Source organism: Corvus cornix, chromosome 15, assembly GCF_000738735.6.
Source record: "Corvus cornix cornix isolate S_Up_H32 chromosome 15, ASM73873v5, whole genome shotgun sequence".
Classification (NCBI taxonomy): Eukaryota; Metazoa; Chordata; class Aves; order Passeriformes; family Corvidae; genus Corvus; species Corvus cornix.
Window position 1 is genome coordinate 10,069,398 of NC_046345.1, and position 21,186 is coordinate 10,090,583.

A 21,186-nucleotide genomic window follows, 5' to 3' on the forward strand; every position below is an offset into this window, starting at 1 on the left:
GGAGGTCTGGCTCTTTGGAACCTACTTGGCAGCAACACTGTTCTGAAGCTACAAGTTTCGTAACTGAAATCAAATGAAGTATCTACCTTACTAATAAAGTCTGCCCCTACTTTTGTACCTGAGAAATCCTGAACAATCATTCCTCCTTTACTCTCTCTATCTTGGAATTGTTTCACAGATCTCCACCATATACAGCAGTCTCTCTCCCAAACTGTTGGGCCTGAAGTCTCTCCACTCATGGAAGCCTTTGAGCATTCCCACAGAAGGCTGGAATTGTCCTCTGTGCAGAGCAGTCCTTCCACAATGGGAATACAGACACACCCTGAGGGCTTTCAAAGAAGAGTCCTCCAGACCCCAAACCTACCTGCTCTCCGGTTCCAGTCTGCAGCAAATAGCAGCCAGAGGGAAAAAGGCTGGAGGACAATCAGGAGGAACAAACTTCTCCCAGAACAGCTTGACATTAAGGCCAAAATCCAGTGTGCGTGGGAGACAGTCTGGGTCGGCATAAACCTGGCCTATGATCTAGGGAAAAATGAGAGAAGCACGTAAGTACTCCACCAGTTCCAGAGTGTTAACAAACAGGGAACTGCATCAGGCAGGGGCTCCTTCAAAGTATTATGGTGGAAAGAACAAAAACACTGTTCCGCCTTTCCAATGAAGCCACTTGCTCATGGCACTATGTACAGACAAACTTCACTGGCAACTTTTTCAAGACCTGGTAATAAGTCCATGGCTGTGAAGGAGGTCCCAGATGCCTTCTCCTTCTGTCCAGGGTCTCTCTGCCAGAAGACACAGGATGATGTGCCCCTCTCAGGGAGCTTGACAGTGTCTTGCAGCAGGGGATGATGCAGCCCCTCCTGACTGCAGGTAATCAAGGCAACCTGCATCACCTCCTCTTTCTAACCATCTTACCACAACATCAGCAAAGCCCCTTGGTACAGAGTCTGTCCTAAGCAATGCTGGGAAGCCAACAGCACCCCTAATTCTGAGTTGTTCTGCCAGTGACAGATTCAACCCCCACCAGAGCCAGAGGGTTGGGACAACTAAGAACTACCATTACTGACACCCAGGAGGCTGCAGGTAAAGGAGAGCCAGGTAAGGGCTGGGTGGACAGGGAAGCCCTGCCCCAGCATTGCCCCAGTGCTCACCACCTCCAGCACAAGTGTAGAAGGAGTAAAGGAGCCCACAGCAGAGAGCTCTGGGGTGATCTGGACTCACAAGGTCAATAAAAACTTTCACATGGACAGAGTTATTAGGTTTAAAGCCTCATTGGGTATCACAGAAAGGGTGTTATTTATAACCACTCTGGCTTTTCTATGCCAATAACTCAGCACAACAACCACATCCTGTAACTAGACAGAAACACCCATTATGTATTTTGGCACATTTATTTCCTTATCTGTTTGAGTGTTTAATGTTGGTTTTTTGTTGGGTTTGTTTTTTTTTTTTAGCATCATTTTGGTGACAAGGAAAATGTTCATATGCTACTACCCTTTTATTTGTCTTTTTTTCTAGATGAAACAATTGTTTTAATCCCACATACAGATTTTTCAAGTTCCTAAATCTATCACTCACAACCACAACATTCTCTGAGAGGAGGGCCCAGTGTAAACAGAGCTCCAGATGAGGCCACAAAGATTTATGCACAGACATTTTCTTTGTCCTCTTCATCCAAACCCAGAAGATGAAACTTGCTGGCATCCCCTGGTGTTCCTGCAACTGCTGTGTTACACATAACACCCTGCCTTCATCTGTATTTCCACTGTCATACACACCTTTTAAACTGAAAATAAGGGTCTTGCAGCTTTCAAGTCCTGCTTTTTGTTCTGCAGATAGAAAAGCCTGATTTAACAGTCAGACTCTGCACTGGCTCAGAAATAAACTAAGCCAACAGACGTCAGGGTGCAAGCTTCATTAATCGACCTGCAAAGAGGATTTTGTTTCCACTTCTTTGAAGTGAAGTGCCATCCCCAGTGGAGGCCCTGAATTTGCTGTGATTATGCAGTTGATTGTTCTTTTAATGAGGCAGTAGAAAAAGAAAAAAGTATTGCAGTTCTAGGGAATACATCTAATTTCAAATGGATACCAGGGCTCAACCAGAACCTGATGACTTTTTTACAGCTTCTCTCAGTCCAGGAGCAACCTCTGCATTTCACACCAGACTATTCTATTCATGACAAGTCCATCCTTGAATTAACCTTGGGCAAGTTGCCCTTTGCCATTGTCCATGCTCAAGGTCTGAGCCACTTCAAATCTTTGGCTTTCTGACAAGCACCTTCTGCTACCATTTCTGTCACCTCACATCCACAGGCCAAAAGCTCAAGCACTCAGGAATGTCCACAGACGAGGAAGAAACTGGGACCAGAAAAACTACAAGACAGTTATCTTCCTTGAGGAAACAGAGGCAAGGTAAGCTTGTTCTCCCAGTCTAATTCACTAATAATGTGCTGTTAGGTCACAGGCTGCACACTCAGACACAGAGATCTGGGCAATACCATGTGTGCACAGAGATGGGGACAAGGTCCATTAAAGATGCCATGTAATGTCCTTGTCTTACCTCACAGAGAACAATCCCAAATGAAAAAATGTCCACCATCTCATCGTAGCTCTGTCCTGTAGGAAACATGAGACATTCAGGTCTGTGAAGAGAGAGTTACCCATCCTGCTATTTCAGGAGCTGCCAGTACAAAGCTTAACTAAGCCTATTCCCTGGAGGGCCCTAAAACAGGAGACAAAGCAAGGCTTAAACCTGAGCAGGGTCAGTCACCCCAAGATATGTATATACCAACTGCATTACGCTGCCACGACAGATTTTAACCCTACTTCTCTCTTGTACTGGGGAATTACAGGACAACACTGGGAAACCTTATGTATCAGGTCTGAGAAAATGCTACGGATAACTATGGAAAGCTTCTGCCCATTTCCATTGATTGCTGTTCTCATGCATCTCTAGTGCATGGAGCCAGTGCTCAGTGTCCCCAGCAGCCAGCAAGTCCCTGCTGCAGTGACTGCAGAGATAATAAATTACACACCAGCAGCACTTTGATCCTGGGAAAGCTGGCAGGCTCCAGCATGCCATGCTCTGCTTACAGACACACCCCTCCCAAGCCAGAAGCTGGTAAACAGCCTTGCTTTCAGAGGTGATGTCAGACTATGCTCTTGCTGTTTTCTTGACAAATGCCAGGACTGAGACAAACTGAGAAGCAGCCTCAGACTCCTTTAGGACTGGAGGCCCTGAGGAAAGGCAAACAGAACAGCACACAAGAAACCAACATGGAGAACTGAGAGGGGGGAGAGGAGCCCAGTCCTCCCTTCCCCAATAGACTGCGCTGGACAATGCTGATAACCCCAGCCAACCAAACTGCCCAACCTGGTCAGAGAGACCAGCTAGTTAGAAAGAAATTTTATCCACTGTATTTTGCCCTCACCTCAACTCCTGCAGGGGCAGCTTTTCCTCTTAAGGGTCACAGCTCAACCTTAATGCAACTGAGGGCTGCATGCCAAAAACCAGATTTCCCTGCACTTGGACAACTCCCACCTCAATCCTGAGGCTTCAGCAAACCTGGCAGCAGATGGCCTCTCCCTAGATCTATGCAACAGCACACATAAGCTTCATCCCTTCTGTTGCCCTCCTGAAGAATCCTGTTGTCAAGCCAGAAACATTACCTGGGCTAGTACAAAGGCTTACCAGGTCAGGTACTGCAGGACTGCAGCTATGGCCTCTGTGTGTATAAATAAGCTTCCACATTAGCAGGTCTAAAAGCACAGGCTCTGAAAGGTTTGATTGTTACTGGGGCACAGAAGCTTTCAGTAATCCTGTCATCTCTGTACCTTGTCACAGGCTGTCTCCTGGCCTGCTCCTTGCTACTGAACTCTTACCATTCAGCATCTCTGGGGCCATCCAGTATGGGTTCCCAACCACCGTGTAGCGCTTTTTCCTGTCACTCTTGCGGAGCATTCGTTTCTTGGCAGATGGCTTCTCTAAAGTGGGCTTTTTCCTTTCTTCCACAATCAGCCGAGACAGACCGAAGTCAGCCACCACCACTGTCTTATCCTGCACAGGGGATTTAGTACAAGCCACTGATTATTTTCAGCTCCTTTCAGGAGCAAAGAGGCTGCAATTCCTGTTCACTACCAACTATAGTCTAAGGTCAACTATCCAGGTTTTCTGCAGCCACATGAGCATAGCAAGATGTCCAGACAGGTGTAAAATACCCAATTCAGGATCCCAACTCATCACTTCCTCCCTTCATTGTCTTATTTCCTGTGTGGTTGCTAGCACTTATCCCATCAATGTGGCTACACTTGCCAGGGGATACCTGGACCTTTCCTTTTAGATCTTCCTCTTTTACCTGGTCAGGAATTAACTTGGACTTTCATCCTGGGTTGTCTGAAGCCAAATGAACAAGGGCAGGCTTGAGGGAATGAAGCTACACAAAAATCTTGTGACCCAGCATTTAAGAAAGAGAGAAAACACATGTGCACACACCTACACACTTGTCTGAATCTTGAGTACCAATAAAAAGTCATCAAGTGGTTAAAAGAACAGAAAGAGCTGCAGAGAACATCTCATATTTGAGATAAAGAACAGAGCTGTACTAACTCTCAGAAGGTGACTGTTACAGGAGCTGCTACCAAAGGAAAGGTAGTAAGAGAACACAGAAACAGTGAAGCTACATCAGTCTGGAAAATCATGTGTCAGAATGAAGCTCCTTTGCTTGGGGCACAAAGCCTCTCTGAAATCAGTTCCACCCTGACAAAAGAGGGAACATCATGTGGAGAAAACCAAGGGAGGAAGATGCCAAGGAGAGGAGCAGCATGCTGTGGGGACAGAGGTGTAACTCACCAACTTGATCAGGCAATTGTGTGAATTCAGGTCTCTGTGAATGATGCACATGGAGTGCAAGTAAGCCTGGAACAGGAGAAAAGCTGGTGTTAGGGATTCCCAGTTGAGCATTTACAGCCTCAACAACCCAATTCCAGTAGTCAGGCAGTGTCCACAGCCCCTCATACATCACCCTGCTGAAGCCACTAACCCTGACCCCTGAGTTTGCTCTGTGAGGAAGTGACAGTCAACTCACCATTCCAGAGGCAATTCCTTTGGCAAAGCTGACCTTCTGCTGCCAGGGAAATGGGTCCTGAAAGACAAATCCTCAATGGTCAGGGACTATCTTACCAGCCAGATGGTTGACAGCAGTTCCTTCACAACAGGGACTCTTACAGCAGTCAAGAGACACATGATACAGCCCTGGAAAGAAAAGGCTTCCTGCCTCAAGCTCACCCACAGCTAAGAAGCAGCTCTACCACACAGCTCCAAAGACAACTAACAACAAGTACGTAAGGCTGGTACAACCACCAACACAGTCAGACTCACTGAGGGCAGGTCTCCCAGGTGTCCATACTCACTGCATTGCGGAGGAAGTCCTTCAGCGTGCCCCCCTCAATGTACTCGGTGAGGAGATTCAGCTTCTTGTCCTTGTACAACACACCAATGAACTTCAGCACATTGGGGTGGTCCAGGCTGCGCATCACTTTCACCTGCAAGCAGACACATCCCACTCCAAAAAGTGAATGGAACAAGTCCTGACAGATCCATTCTGTGGTGAAAAGCACTCCAGTATTCAAAGTTCTCTTCTGGGGTGACAGAGAACACTCAAACCCCAACCTTAAGGCAGTCAGTTAACTGTTGCCTTTTCATTTTCATGCTGTGCAATTAACCTGATCTTAGTCTTTAAGGAGAGCACCCTTGAGTTTAGCTAACTTTTCAGAGTGAGAAGCTCTCCAGGGCAGCTATTGGGTCTGTGCTATATGTGTCAGGGCCACAACAGCAGTATCAGGTGTTTAGGGAGCTGCCTTTAAGCTAAATCTGACTTTGAAAAACATAGTAAGCAGCCACCAAGAAAATAGTTTTCCTTAAATACAGCGTGAGTCTTAAATATCTTACAGATATTGGCCCTCATCCTTTGTACTTATGCACAAGGCTCAAGGGATAAATCCTTTATGTACTGCACAGATCAATTTGTCTCAGACTGAGGCTGCTCTTGTCACTGAAAAATTAATGAACTGGAGCTGAAGCAATGTCTGTTGCCCAGTATGAGTCACACTTCACTGCAGCAAACATTCAGCTCATGTCAGCTTTTCCCTATGCAATGTCTCCCTCCTCAGCACCCTCATTCCTGCCAGGTTGCTGGCAGGATCTCTCTCTGCAGAAGATGGGAGAGAGTTCCACCACACTACTGGCTCAGAAGCTTTTTGAAATCTGCTCGTACCTCTGTCAAGAAAGTCTTCTGTGTTTCCTCATCACAGCGAATCAGCTCCTTCATCACCATCACCTTTCCTGTTGCTTTGTGAGTCACCTGGTGGAAACAAAACCCACAACTGCAGGTAAGGTTCAAGAACACACAGCTCCAATGCTCCTGTGACTCTTTGGGAAAAGTGTAACATTCCCCTCCATCCAGAGAAGAATAGAGATGGGAGGAAATTCAGAGCAGAGGAAATTTCGGGATCCACCAAAGCTGTATGTGAAACAGAAACTACCTAAAGCTGACAGAGGATCAAGCCAAGACCCAGAGTTGAAGGCTCCAGTTTGGGTAGCACAGGGCTGAGCATGCACACGGGCTGCCAAAGCCTCCAAAGGCACCAGTTCCACACTGGTGCATGCCTCAAAGCTCCCTTATGAAACACATTTCCCCAGCAGGATGCTCACATTTTGTACACAGGCTTACCAACTACATTCTGTATCAACAAAGGAATCAATGTTCACTTACATCAGAAACCAAACCAAACAACCCAAAACTGCATTATAAATGCTTTGGTTTTATTGGGAATCTGAATCTCATCCACATGCAAGTGGAACTGGAGTGCACAGGCTGTTCAGTTAAGGCAGGAAGAAGTTAATGTTACCTTGCTCCTTTCAAGCAGTGTGTTTCAACCTGCAAGGAATGTCCTAGAACAGTGGAAAACACAGAGAAATCCATCATAATAATAAGGTAATAAATTTCCTGGCTCTTGACATGGAAAGCATTTCCAGTTCCTCAAGAACTGCTTGCCTGTCTCCAACTAGTTCCTGGCATTTTGCTGTGTTATGGAGGTTTTTTGTAACCAGCTCAGGCTTGCTTGCATGGGGTGCAGGAGTAGAAAGGGTCCAAATTCCTATGAGCATGTTTTCCTGGAAATTCTCTCCTCTTCGTTTGCTTAACTTGGACAGCTCTGGCTCCCTAAGATCTCCAGGGAACTAAACAACCACCTTGTCTCTCAGATCAGAAGAGAATTATGTGACCAGATACAGTATTTGCTGCATCACACCCAGTCAATGTGAAGCTTAAGAAAAATGCCACTTTTTTGCCTCCTAGCTTTAAAAAAAAAAAAAAAAAAAAATCCTTCAGAAAACCTCTAAAACTGAAATCCAGAACACAAGACCCAGTTATTGTATTTAGGAAGCTCATGAGTTCTTGCAAACACTGTGACAAACTAGTTCTGTTTGGAGCCATGGACATAACAAAGCTGGACATAGGTGGAATGTGAGTGCATGGAATAACACAACAGAAGCAAGAATACAATATTCTTCTGCTCTCATCTGAAATCAAGCATCCATACACAAGAAATGAGCCAGGGAACACTGCATGTTTTAGCCAGGCATATGAAAGCCAGGGACATCTAATATCCAATGATAAAGGGAAGCGAAGAGACAAAGGCAAGACTAAGTGGAATTCTTAAAGCTGACGTATCAGCAAAACTGAAACAAGTGTCACATGGAAGTCCTAGGAGGCAAATCTAACTCCCAGAGCATGCACCAGAACAGGATGGCCATGGGGTAATTTGAGCAGAAATGAAACACCTTTGTGCCAGTAACTGCTGGGACACAGATGACAAAAGCATGCGACAGAGCAAAGGTTCCACTTACCTGCACCTGTTATTTCTCTGAGTAGAGGAGAAGAGAAATATGCTCATTAGTATGGATCAAGCACTGGGTTTGTAGTGCTGGCTCATCACCTCCTGTGCTGGACATCTCAAGCTCATACCAGTGTAAGGGGAGAAGTCCCATCCCATGGTGAGTGCAATCTGAGCACTGAGGAACTCACAGTACCTTAACAAGGCAGAAGAAGCTGCCCCCTGATGCTGTCAGGAATGTTGGGATAGAACTGCTGGAGTACCCTCAGTCAAGATAAGAGCTACTGATTGAGATTTTAACTGTGAGAGTCATACAAGACCTGACCACTACCCCCACGCTGACTAGCCATTTAGGCTGTGCCAGGGGTTCAGACTTGGTCACTACATCAGCCTAGCAAGCCCCCAAATATGCCACACTAAGGGTGGGTAAGAAATGCTGCGCTGAATGCACCCCATCATAAGAAAGATGCTCGTAAGAGGAAAGTGTAGCCTGTTCCCTGTTCTCCCCACCTCACCCAGGAGGTTGCTGTGACAGGCACTCTGGAGTGCTAAATCTGACTCAGGAGATGAACATGTATGGCCAAGGTTGACATTCAAAGGGGACAAAGTCAAAACCATCAGCAGTCAGAGACACTCATGGTCAGGGAATGGATCTCAGAGCAAACCAGGGAAGATCCAAGACTGATCACTATTGGCAAGGCAAAACCACCAAGACTATGGTGAAGGATCCCAAGACAGGCAGACACTGCTGTACTCAAAACAACTGATGAATGTTTGAGGACCTCCCTCACCTTGATCGCTTGTCCAAAAAATCCTTTTCCTAGAACTTCTCCATGAATCAGGTCACAGGGCCGGAAGATTTGCTGGGAGCAGCTGGAAGAGGAGCGCAGGGATTCAGAACGACTGATGTCACGGCTCAGAAGGAGCGGTTCCTTTGGAGAGCTGGGGCCGGGAGACTTAGAAATGCTGTTACTTCGCCTGGAAAACAAGGATGACAGGAAGATCAGGGAATCTGCTGGGAAACTTTTGGTCCAGCATACCCCATCATTCACTGCTAAGGGAGCAGTTTCTAATGTGGTCCAGTGCTTTTACTATCTCCAAAGCCAGATGCTCTCCCTGCACTGTGGAAGCTCCTTATGAATCCAGAGCAGCTTCCAAATCAGAGCTACCTAACAACAACAACAACATCTCCTGCACCGGCAGTCTGAGGTGGAGCTCTGAGACCAAGGGGAGGAAGCTGTGAAGTCACATTACTTGATATCTCTGAACAAAGTACTGGTAAATGACTAAATGAGCAACTGAGTGTTCCAGTCTTAGAAAGACTTTTTCCCAAGTCCCAGGCCTCACCCAGATTCCCCTTAAGGACATGTTCTTCCCCAGTCATTTAAGGCTGGTAAAAACCTGACCTTTAGATTTCCTAACTCTGAAACTTAGTATCCTTTTTCTGTTAACAGTAGAGCTCCTTATTTTTATTAAGGAAAGCTTGTCATCCTGAAAGGGAATAGAGAGAGAGTATACATATATAGCAGAATCCCAAGCTCTCCATGACTTCTCCAATGGTTTACACCACGGTTCACATCAGAGATAAGCCCTGTCCCTACAGTCATTGTGATCGCAAGGCCTAAGCTGCCCAGTCAGGGAGCACAGGGCAAAGGCAAGATAGATCAGAGGCAGTGCTTCCAAGCCTTTACCTGAGGGAGCGCCGTCGGAGTGTTCCTTCCAGGTTCTCCTTGATGTCCAGTGGAGAGAGGGAGCGTGGGGAGATGGGTGTCTTTATGTGGGTGGGAAGACGGGAGTCCAAACGAAGCCTGTCCAAGCGCTGTGAGACAGGGTCATGCTCTATCAGCAGCTGAAGGGTCTGGCTTGTCTTGCGAATCAATTCCTCCACCTGAAATCAAACCAAAGGGCAGAACAGCAGCAGGCAGGAGGAATGCAAATGACAGGAGATAGAGGAGACACAGGGAATGGCCCTCAGGAATCAGAGAGAGTTCAGTGAGATCACTCCATAGTTGTGGTTTAGTTGTGTGCACCACAACTGTCTACCAAACAAATCAATCTGGCAACACAGAAGTTCCTGATGTTATCCAATACTTCTTTCTGGTCAGCTACAAGTAACCTATATAAAAAAGATGTGGACAGGCTGGGGAGGGTCCAGAGATGGGCCACAAAGATGACTGAAGGTTGTGAAGCTGCCACGTGAGGAAAGGCTGAGAGAACCGGGTCTGTTCAACCTTGAGAAAAGAAGGCTTACAGGAGACCTTATCACCATGTTCCAGTATTTAAAGAGTGGCTACAAAGAAGATGGAGACTCCCTTTTTACAAGGAGTTACATGGAAAATACAAGTGGCAATGGGTACAAATTAATCCTGGAAAGATTCCAGGTAGACACAAAGATAGTTTTTTACAACGAACAATCAGCCCTTGGAATCATCTTCCCAGCAAAGCAGTGGATTCCCCAACACTGGACACGTTTATGTTTCAGCTGGACATAGTGCTCTAGATAGTGCTTTTGCCAAGAAAGATTGGACCAGATGATCCTTGAGGTGCTTTCCAGTCTGGTATTTTATGACTCTATTAAATACTTTTCTTTTTCTGAGAAGTGTTCAAAAACTACACAAGTTTCCACCTTGAACAGTGCTGCAAAAAATAGCTTAGCAAGAGCTACATGGAAATTTATCTGAGAGATGCCTTGTGCTCCTCATGTTCTCTTCAGCACCAACAGTAAATAAAACCCTTGGGAAGTGAAGGTAATGGTACCCCACCCTACACTCTTGCAGCATCACCTGATATCTGTAGAAAGCATCTACTTGTAAATACAGACAGCAAATAGGTATTTTGCAATGGGAAACATACCTAGGATCAGCTGGGCCCTTGTATTATCAGTGCCTCTGAAAGGATCAGAACTGTGCACTTCACCAGCAGTACATGGTAAAGTCTTCACAGCCTCCCCGTCCTCTGTCACAGCCCTAGACTTTTCCTATTACCTCCCTTCACGTTTGAATGCCACAAAATCAGGACTGAATCCTAATTGCATTTCCATCTGTTACATTTTCCTCTCCAGCTGGAAGGCAAAGCTTGTCTTCATGTTGATTCCTACTGTCAGCACGAGTACTAGTAGTGTACACACACTGTATGTAGGGTGGGAGAACAGTGTCAGGAAAGAGAAAAGATGCAGGAAGGCAGAGGAGAAGGAGGCTTCAGAATAGAACTCTACCCACCTCCTCCACCTGTAACGTGCGAATAGGAGCTCCATTGATCTCCAGGATACGATCTGCAGGGTGGATGGCATTTCGGACATCTGGGCTGATGTGCATCCTGTTAACTCTAAATATGGGAATTACAGTCTGTATGTGAAGTCAGTTTAGCCAAAATTATCAAAAATATGCTCCCCTTCATATTGATATTTTGAAATAAAACAATGCTAATCTACCAACATGGGGAGCTACTATTACACCAAGTGCTTAGGTCTGAGCAGGTGTGGAGAGAGCTCTTCATATCACCAGTGGTAAAATTGATAGTTCAAATGTTTTGTGTTCACTGAAGGAGACAGCACTGAGAGATACAATTATCAGTTAAGGCTGTCACAAGACTGAAGATGAAACACAAATGACTATTAGCCCACATACGTCCCTGTAATGCTAAGATTCCCTCAGGACAACAGTGCTGCAGGATTTTTACCAGCTCCCTCTGCACAAACATGTACGTTGCACACAATCCAGTCATACTCACTCTTTCACCTGGACACCAGTGGCATAGCTGGAGCAGCCACCTTCAACAGACACAGAGAACCCCCTCTTGCCATCCGTGGCTGCTGGCATGGAGATGAGGGTCAGTGTATAGGGCAGCTGCTCACGCAGAGACTCAGTGGAGTGTTTTTCTATCATCGGTGTCAGCACAATCTGGTTATGGCATTTTCCACTGGAAGAAGTGAAAAAAGTCATTATGGCAATGTCCCATCCCTCCCTGCCAAACTCACATGTCTGAGCTCTCTCACTGACCACAAGCCATAGTTTTAGTGTTCACACCACTACTTCTTCCCTCCCTCAAAGGCAGCTTCCTGGCATTCCACAGAGTAGCATTCAGCTGAACCACTCTGAGCCAGCTGCACTCAGCTTACACTCAGCAGGGAGCAGCTCTGTGGCTACGTTCAGCTCCTCTTACCAGTAGAGAGTGGAATGTTGCACCAGTGCATAAGTGTCCCCATCTTCGATGATCACTTTGCAGCTCATACAAGCAAAGCACTCGGGGTGATACTTGTATTCGCCAGCCACCTACAGACAGAAAAGGGAGTAGCTTAGGAGGGCCAAAACCCATCAGCAGATGCAGCTCCTGCTAGCCTCTCCAATTAACATGTTCATTCACATTCAAGTCTCTAAGGCAAGTGGCAGTTTTTTACTGGAGAGTTATATTAGTCCATTCTGTCTTTCCTGAACCCCATCATTGGCACCTTGTTTGCAGAACTCCAAAACAAACACATCAACAAGCTAAGCAAAGCTTGTGTCCCAGGAACCTCTGCTGTATTTGGCAGCTGTTCAACTATCAAAAATAGTTGATAGTCTGCTTCAGACTAGTAAACAAGGCATTAAACCTTCCTGTTCAGTTGCTCTTGGCAAGATAACTAATGTTATGCCTGAATTAATAAAGCTGAAAGGGCTTTTTTTTTGGCAGACAGGCAATGCACAAATTCAGATATTTAACCAGCCAGCTGACAGAAAAAAAAGTACAAACTGAGACAATAAATCCTTTAAAGAATAATTTTATTAATTAGTCTGTTTTTCTATTTTCCTTATGAGAATTCCTTTAGTGACAGTATTATGCAAAGACTTTTGCAGGCAATGAGAAACTGTCTGCACATTTCTCAGTATTTCCTTTTGAGTTAGCAATCATATTACTGAGTACCATTCTGCTTTTTATTTAGGCTCCAGAAAAATAATGGTTATGTTTCATTCTTGGCAGTTTTAAAGTTTAAATATTTGCAAGGTTGTGCAGGAGGGGAACATTTAGGTGAGCCCATATCGTGCAGGCAGAGTTCAGTGCATCAAAGCAGTTGGGGCTAACACTGCTTCAAGACACCATCAGCCTGAAAAAGCACTCTGGCCACAACCCAGGTGGGACTTGGATGGTAACCTTCCCACAGCCAGAACCTGCTGCTTATCCTGGGCCGAGAGCTTTGACTCCACACTGCAGCGGAAAATCACCCCGTGGAGACACTGAGGCACTGTGCTACAGAAACTGAACAGATGTCCCCTGAATCACCTTTCTACTTCTCAGGTCTGTACTTTTCAGCACCTTATTTGTTCATATGCTTCAGATTCTCACATCGCCCTCCTTTTAACAGCTACCCCCATTCAAAATTAATCTTTATGTAGAAGATGAACACACAATCTTCATTTCTAATCTGAGATTAGAGTAACAAGGAGATTATTATCCTCAGTTTATTTGGTTATCTGAATACCTAAGACAACTCCCAAGTAAGTTTGAGGAGTTGGAGGCAGGCACGTCCTGCCTCCAAGCAGGAGTCCTTCAAAGTCCTTACCATCACAGGTCCAGTCATCAGCAGAGAGCAGCCATGGCAAGATTCCCCAAACTTCCCCCAGTAGTCTTTGTGACAGTACAGCTTCCCATCTTTCTCATAGTACCAGTTAGTGAGGGGATCCTGGCATTCAGAGCACCTTGAAGGAAACAAAGGAACAAAGTTCCAGTTGGCAACAAGTCACAAATCAATGGTCCTTTCCTGCATGGAGAACACAGACATCCAGCAGCAGCTCACCACCAGGGAGGTCTGCCAGTTATGGATGTACTAAACCCTTCCACTTCCCAGTGCTCTTTGAACTGAAAATTAGCACCAAACCCAAGGTTTGTAAGGAGAGGTGAAATCAACCAGCACAAAGAAAAAGAAGCTTCCAAAGTTTAAAACAAATCCCACACATTGAAACACATCAGTACGTTTATAAATTCTGCTTTGTAAATTTTGCTCCTCTACTTTCTCCCTCTTTCTGGATGCAAATTTCCAGCTGCAGAGCTGCCCAGCATAGAGAGCTCTGCTCTGTTTCTACTTAGTGTTTCTATAGCATCACCTGTCTTGTGCCAGGGCACCTGCCTCCTCAGCCAGTTTAGGAAGCGGGACAGAGAGGCAGGATCCACTTCCCTTTGAAATGCAAAGCCAGTTTTGCACCAACCTTTCTGGAAAGCTTTTCTATTGATCTGTAAGCAGACCTCTCCCAAAAGGTAAACTGCAGCACTGTGCATTTGAGGGAGAGTTTTCAAAGCAGTTCATCCCCTGAGCTCCATATACTTACTGCATCCACCAATTAACTGTGATGAAAGTCCACCTCTCTCAGCCAATTGTTCTCCCTTCTGCTGATGACAGTGCATGAGAAAATAAACACCACAAGCAACCCACCAAAAAAACCCTAAATAAAATTAATTCTCTGATTTCATTAAGAGAATCCCGAAATCCTTCACATATCAGTCAGCCTCTATTTCAACAAGCAACCATTATTAATCCTCTATTAATGTCCTTTCAAGAAACAAACTTCCCCCTCCTCCCCCCAGAAAAAAAAAAAAAATCAAGGAAAAAAATGCAGCAATTCTACTGCAGATATCTTCTAGCAAATCACAAACAGAACCCAGGTTTGCTAAATACAAAATAATCCTGCCTCAGCAAGATGCACTGGGCAAGGGAGTTTAACTTCAGCAGCATGGAGGTGTAACTTACTGGAGAGATAAGGCACAGACAGCAGTTGCATCACTAAGGATTATTCCATTAGCCCTGGGCAGCATGCTCTCAGACTTTAAAAGGAAAATAAATCTGGCACTGGCCATTTCTGAGGGCAGAATCCAAAGCAGGTTAGTCACCAATAACTGGTTCAAAGAAACACCTTGAGGATCAATGCGATCATCAGCACGATGTTTTCCCATATATGGGAAGAAGCGTTTCTTCTGCCCCTTACCCCAACACCTGTCTCAGTTACTACACTGGGGGGGGGAACCACTGCAGGGAGATGGGGGTTTAGGTGGGTGTCTCTCCGGACAGCCAGTCTCCCTCAGCACCCAGTATGCTGGAGACTGCTGGTGGCACTGGAGGAGCACTTTTTACATGCTCCCAGGGCTAAGATGAGAGCTACAGTTGACTTCACCTCTCACAAGCTTTCTGGAAGCTTATTTGTGCCAAAGACATTCCTTGTAAACTCCACCAGCTTGTAATGAGCGTGATGATATGTGAAGCTGGTCATGCTCCAATATGGAGAGAGTTATTTGCTCCATCTCAAGAGACTGCAAAGCAACAAGGTAAAGCTGCTTGTAAGCTTTAGGGAAAAACACAGCTCATGGAGTATTCAGTGCTGTACCCTCCCCTCAGGAAGATTGCTCCTTAAAATGTATTTGGCTTTTGTAGTGTTTGTTATCCCAGCTGAGGAGCATCAAATCCTGTCCCCCCTCCAAGTGATGGGAAAGAACGCCAGCATATGCAAGAGGCCCTGCCAATTTTGTGTGAAGCATAGGGAGCAGTAATTTAAGATTGCTGCACATGGTTCCTACATCACTACAGTCCCAGTCTGAGGGCACTGTCATGGTTACACCCTGCTCCTGGTATGCAAGAGACCCAGAGGGCATCCCAGTGCATTCTGCCTTCAACCACTGGCCTTTGGCTTCCATTTGCAGTAAATACCCCATGCTGAATGAGCAAGTAGGTGAGTGGGAGGGAAAAAAGAGCAAGTGGAGACTAACAGCAAAGATTTCTATCATTTTGTGGCAGGAATATCTGGCTAAGTACTGACAAATCGGATCCCTCAGACTTATCCAACTCCTCCATGCATGCCTATACCAGTGTGTGTGCTCCAGGAGTGATTACATCTTCAAACAGGGAGCTGTGACCAGGCCTGCACTTGGGATGCAGACAGCAGTGCTGGAGACTGCTTCACCAGAAATTCAGGACTTGACTTTCTGTCTGTGTTCTCTCCAAGCAGGTGGGTCACTTACTTGTTTTTAAGCACATCACCTTCCCCTCCTCACCCCTCTTCAATTTCACACTTCCTTTTTCTCCCTAAGTAAATGTAAAATTTCTGCAAAAGCAATACAGACTGCAATTCTGTTTAGGTGGGCTCCATGGGATCATGTGCATTTGTCTTCCCTTTACCCTTCCTCTAGTACTAAATGGTTTGATTCAACCTTAGAGCACTTAGTTAAGTTTGCTTCCATCCGGAAGTAAGCACTGGTATCTAATCTGGAATACACCCATAGCAAAATGAAGGTGAGGAGGTGGAGCCAGCAGTCAGTTCTCTGCTATGTAATTAAACAAATCTGGGCAGGACCAGTTTGCAGCTTAAGGCTCAGAACCCCACCCTGGGCAATGAGGCAACAGGAATAGAGCAAGCAGCCCTGGAGAGGCTGGAAGCTGGGAATGGGTCTAACTGGCTGCTTCACTGCCAGGAACAGGACATGGCTCCAGCCCATGATGCCAAACAGCACCTTTGTTACTTACCATGCATTCTGTAACCTTGAAAAGGCTTTAGTTTTGACAGGTGTGGGAAACTGTCTGACAGCACAGGTATGGATGGCTTCAATGCCTTCACCAAATGATAAAAGCATCACGTGATTGTTCCACAAGGCTCTCATTGAAGAGATATGTCAGAATTTTATCCCAGAAGATACAAGAGTTGCCATTTCTTCCTCTCCTGCCTCACTGGAGCTGTGCCATTGCACCAAGGTTCACATCAGCTGAGACAGGAATACAATTACTGCTACAAGTATTAAGGAACCTAACCTTTGCCAGTCACCACAACCAAAGGAAAGGAGTATGCCATGCTCCTCTATCTTTTATAGATTAGAAACAACTAATCTTCTCCTAGATTATTCTTATTACAAAATAGCAAACCATGGTAATCAAGTTTCATGGAGGAATGGTAACAGCCGTACCTGACGTGCTTCCTCTTGCTGCCCAGCCACCATTTTCAGAGCTGCAGAACCCTACTCTGATTATACAGACCAGACATTATGATTCTTCACTTCCCAGTTTTGGCTGTACAGAATAAATTAATCTGCCTCCCACAGCCATCCTCCAGGGACTACAGGCAGCACCTGGATGCAGAGTTCAGCCCTGATGCTCTGCAGCACAGCAAGTGCAGAAAGAGCTCACAAATCACTGCTCCACGGACTCTTGGTTTTAGGGGGAGTGGTAGGAGGATCAGGTCACAACAGGTAACCAGCATGGTTTCAATTGATGTGGCATCTGTTTTACAGCTAAATGAAAGCCAATACCTTCATGGAAGCAAAGATTTCCCCAGTATTGAAGAGACAGACCCCTTTGAGAAGGGCTCATTAACCAGATGCCCCCCTCACACACACTGTCAGGCCAGATCAGTTTACGCTAGACAAGCTCAGGAGAGCCGTGGTTCCAATTCTGCAGGCAGGGCAGGGAGAGGACAGTCAGGCAGAGAGCTGCAGAATAAAGCATTACCCCAGCCTGTAGCTAACCCAAAGGCTTACTCACCCGGGCTTAGCAGCAGTGTGTGCACTGGCTACGTAAGAGACACCAGACAAAGAAAAACAGACGCTAGAAAACAGACTACTAGAAAGACAGAGTGATTAAATTCTGACTATGCAAAACCATTTCCACACATTCAGGAGAAGGTGTATCTATGGTTCAGCATAATATCCTACACATATTACAAATAACGAGTGTCTGCTCACTTTCTTTCTTCTGAAAGCAGCTGCTGTTTCACAAAGTTGCCTAAAGAAGCTCAGCAACTGGGCAGCAGTATTTACTCCTAACCTAGACTGTTTTACCAAAAGGCTTCTTACTCCCAAATCAGTACAACAGTGTTTGCAGAATAGGATCAATAACAAGCAAACCCGAGCAGAGGGGATAGGAGGGAGACAATGAAAGTGCAAGCTGTGCCTTCCCTCATCCGTCCACCTAATCAGCACATCAGTGTCAATCACCAGCCTGGCTGTGTTCAGCCCCACTGACTTTTCTCACTGGGGAGATGCAACGCAACCAAAGTGTTACTCTGGAACTATCACCCTTCTCAATTCTCATTTGTTCAACTGGACCAAAACCGAATAAAAGTTGAATTAACCAAAATATCACCAAAGTATCCTTTCCATGTAAGGAAAGTGTGTTGCTCATCCCTAGTTACCTGCAAAGTACCTGGTTTCTTTTCTCAAACAGGATTATGTGCTGCATTGCTGCAGATTACATCACCCTCCTGAACTCCCACAGCAGCACCTCACCTCATCCAGACACAAGGAGCTTTGGAAGAGAAGCAGCAGCAGCCACATTAATCTCATTCCTCTGCTGGTGAGCAAAGCACAGGGGCACAGGGTACAGCGGCATATCTAGTGCTCTCTGGAAGGGAGCCTGCCTGGCTACGCGCACATTGGAGCTGTTCCCTCAAACTAGGGAGCTAGGAAGGGACTGACAATAAGAATCTTCCCTGTCACCTCCTCGAAGCAATATGGGATCCCAGTTTGAGGCCAGCTGTTTCTGGCACACGAGCATGGGACCTCATTCTTCCAGCCTCACACACAGACTGCTTAGGATGGCATCGCAGGGGGGAAACCACACTTTGGAGGCCCACTGCTAATCCTATGCAAGACTTACCGAAAAGGATCCTTGGGAGCGAAGTAAGCTGGAGCAGACAAGTAACTTCCCATCTTCAACACTGGATAAACCGGATCAGCCACAAACTTGTCCAACTGCCTCTGAACAGCTCTGTTCTGCCAACATGGCAGCAGCCAGTGCTCATTTACTCTTGTGCTGATTCAGATACTTCACCTCCCTTTGAAGCTGCCCAAGGAATGCCAGGTCTCCTGGCTGCTCATTCCTTTTCAGATTTTTCCTGGCTCCCATTGCTATAACCATCTTCTCCTGTGCTCAGCAGCAGCAGCAGCAGCACCTCGGGAAGGACAGAATCACTGCTAACCGGGCTAGTGGGACATGCTGCTGCAGTAGTTTTGCGAGCTCTGCTGCCTGCTAACTACTGGCAAGTTTTCCCTTCTCTGGTTCCACCCAAGGGTGGGAGGGGAGGAGGAGCCATGGCAGGCAGACAGCAGCGGCTCCAGAGCCTCCACAGGCTCTCGCTCCTTCACAGGGCTGGCGCTCTGACCCAAAGAGGGGCTGCCTACATAGTGCTGAAAGAGAGCAGCTTTGGCCAAAGAATACAAGCACACACACGTGAAACTTGTCTTTGCAGCAGCCGCACGTTCTAATGGAGAAGTCAAAGACAGCAATGAGCCACATCTCCAAATATATCAAATTAACTATGTACATTCCTAAACCCTTCACAGTGAGTGGGGTTATCCTGCCTTTACAGCACCTACAATCCGTTCACCTTGCTGCAGGAGGTAACTCACAGTGTGCTTCATCCAAGGAAAAACTGCTTTCTTTCCAATACTGTTTTAAGAAATCATTACAATCCTTTAACTGAATCATCATCTCCTGAATGGAAGCTGATAGGCATAAATCAGCACGGAGTACTCTCTCCTGCTCACAGCACATACAGTTGTATCATTGTGCTTGTCTGAAGCCAAGCACAATCTCCAGTGACCTAATCAGCTAAAGCTGCTCACAAGACACGCAAAAATGCAACAAACATATTCCGCTGCACTGAGCCTGCCCATTTTTGTAGTCAGCAAAGCCTGGCATGCCTGAACACAGCCTGAAAACCATGCTCTGTTCCAGAGGCAAGAGCACTCAAATGTGCTTTTCCTGGAGATGCTCATCTCAGCTGGCACACTGTTCAGGGATGCTTAGGGCTGGAACAAGGCAGTCTTGGCTGCAGACTTGACAGCTGCTGCTCGCTGTTGAAGTGCGCAGAAACCTAGGCAGCTTTTAGCATTCTTTTTTACTCCTTTTTTAAACTTTTTTTAAAATTTAATTTTTAATAAGAAGCCATCTTTCTGAAGGGAAAAAAAAATCTCCATTTTCCCCATTCAGTGTAGGTAAGCCTGGCTGTAAAAGTGCAGTGAAGCCTAGTGCTGCAGAGCCCGATGTGCTTGTCAGTTCCAGCACGGGTCTAATTCCTTCTGACATTTCACACAGCTCTACTGGAAGCAGCAACACGGTGAGTCTGTGTCTAGGAATGCGCTCTGGTCTCCCACATTCTCTATATGTTGCGTGCTGAAAAGGGGCCAGTGCTCGCAATCCTGCGCTTCTCTGGCTATCAGCACCTCCCCACCACACACACAACACCTCCCGTGCAGCCCAAGCCCCTCCCGCCTCTATCACTTACACACAAAAGCCTTTCCCCACAGTTCTGCTGCCATGGGCTGAATGCCCTCCGAGGGGCATTCCACGTGACCTCATAAATCCCAACTCTTCAGACAAAACCTTTGAAGATTTGATCCACAGATGTGATAAGCAGCCAGCTAGTCTGTGAATGAAGCCAGCAGATAAAGCCTAACTTCAAAGTAATAAAAACCACCCAGACAGCTAAGCAACTAGGAAAGGATTTTAAGACTTCCTTAAAGCCAAAGGACACATAGTCAAATGTCTACTTAAACAGGAAACTTCTTATCAAAATGATTTTACTTCTGCAGCAAGACCAGCCAGTAAATTACTTTCGGCTACACAGAAACGTCTTGTTAATTCTTGCTTTTTCTGTTGTCTCTATGACCTATTTGAGAACACACTGTCTCTGATAAAAGGGCTCTGGAAAGGTGTTAATGTGTTCATACATTCTAGATCTGAATTCCTGCCAGAATGACTGTACTTCAAAAATGCCGATTAACAGGTGTGTGGGGGGCGTGGGGGGGACCTTGTGTAATTTTACTGATACCATCTCTGGGGGCCAAAATGCACAGGAACAAATTTCTTTTTCACCAAGTAAAGTCAGACATCATCATCTTCTCTCTTGCAAATGCTGACAGCATTTCCACTACAAACAGGTAGTCATCACGGGGAGAGCTTTTTTCCTCATTATGGTTTAGAATTGTGCAGTAACTTTTGCCAGGAAGACTGTAACTAACAAATGAAAAAGAACACATGAAAAACCTTGACAACGACTTACATGATATATCCCCACAGACATGCATCAATCACACAGCTATTGTGATATTCCAGTAATTAATAGCTCGAGCCAGCTGGGCAGCCTCTCGATACTCTTTGCCACACATCTCATGCTGCTCAGTAGCATATCTGCAGACAGATGTATCGCTCAGCACATCCGCCAGCCCTAAGATACACAAACTTATCCTGGCACTAACAGACACTTCTATATGTGTGGGATTGAGGGAAGAGGAATCTGCTTGGTGCCCGAAGAGTTTGCAGAAAACCTTTCCTTTAGCATGGGCGCA

At 45.9% G+C, this 21,186-nt stretch overlaps 1 protein-coding gene and 1 long non-coding RNA gene across 3 annotated transcripts in view; one reads left to right on the plus strand and one right to left on the minus strand.

The window, feature by feature from the left end:
• Positions 1-21,186, minus strand: part of LIMK2 (LIM domain kinase 2) — a 31,039-nt gene that overhangs the window by 2,228 nt on the left and 7,625 nt on the right. Inside the window, exons 1-14 of one of the 2 annotated variants that reach the window (XM_010398082.4) lie at positions 18,494-18,577; positions 13,427-13,562; positions 12,052-12,161; positions 11,620-11,808; positions 11,109-11,214; positions 9,582-9,778; positions 8,682-8,868; positions 6,270-6,356; positions 5,407-5,538; positions 5,082-5,138; positions 4,847-4,912; positions 3,880-4,054; positions 2,558-2,613; positions 365-522 (exon numbers count right to left, since the gene is read on the minus strand). In XM_010398082.4, coding sequence (XP_010396384.1) covers positions 365-522; positions 2,558-2,613; positions 3,880-4,054; positions 4,847-4,912; positions 5,082-5,138; positions 5,407-5,538; positions 6,270-6,356; positions 8,682-8,868; positions 9,582-9,778; positions 11,109-11,214; positions 11,620-11,808; positions 12,052-12,161; positions 13,427-13,562; positions 18,494-18,546 — 1,709 coding nt within the window. In that variant the 5' untranslated portion in view covers positions 18,547-18,577. Of the gene's footprint in view, positions 1-364; positions 523-2,557; positions 2,614-3,879; positions 4,055-4,846; positions 4,913-5,081; positions 5,139-5,406; positions 5,539-6,269; positions 6,357-8,681; positions 8,869-9,581; positions 9,779-11,108; positions 11,215-11,619; positions 11,809-12,051; positions 12,162-13,426; positions 13,563-18,493; positions 18,578-21,186 lie in introns of those variants that run through there. The other variant, XM_039561224.1, reaches the window with a different exon arrangement.
• Positions 521-18,500, plus strand: LOC109144423. Its single transcript, XR_002045190.3, has 3 exons — positions 521-2,409; positions 15,647-15,857; positions 18,062-18,500. It is a non-coding gene; the product is annotated as an uncharacterized LOC109144423 (long non-coding RNA).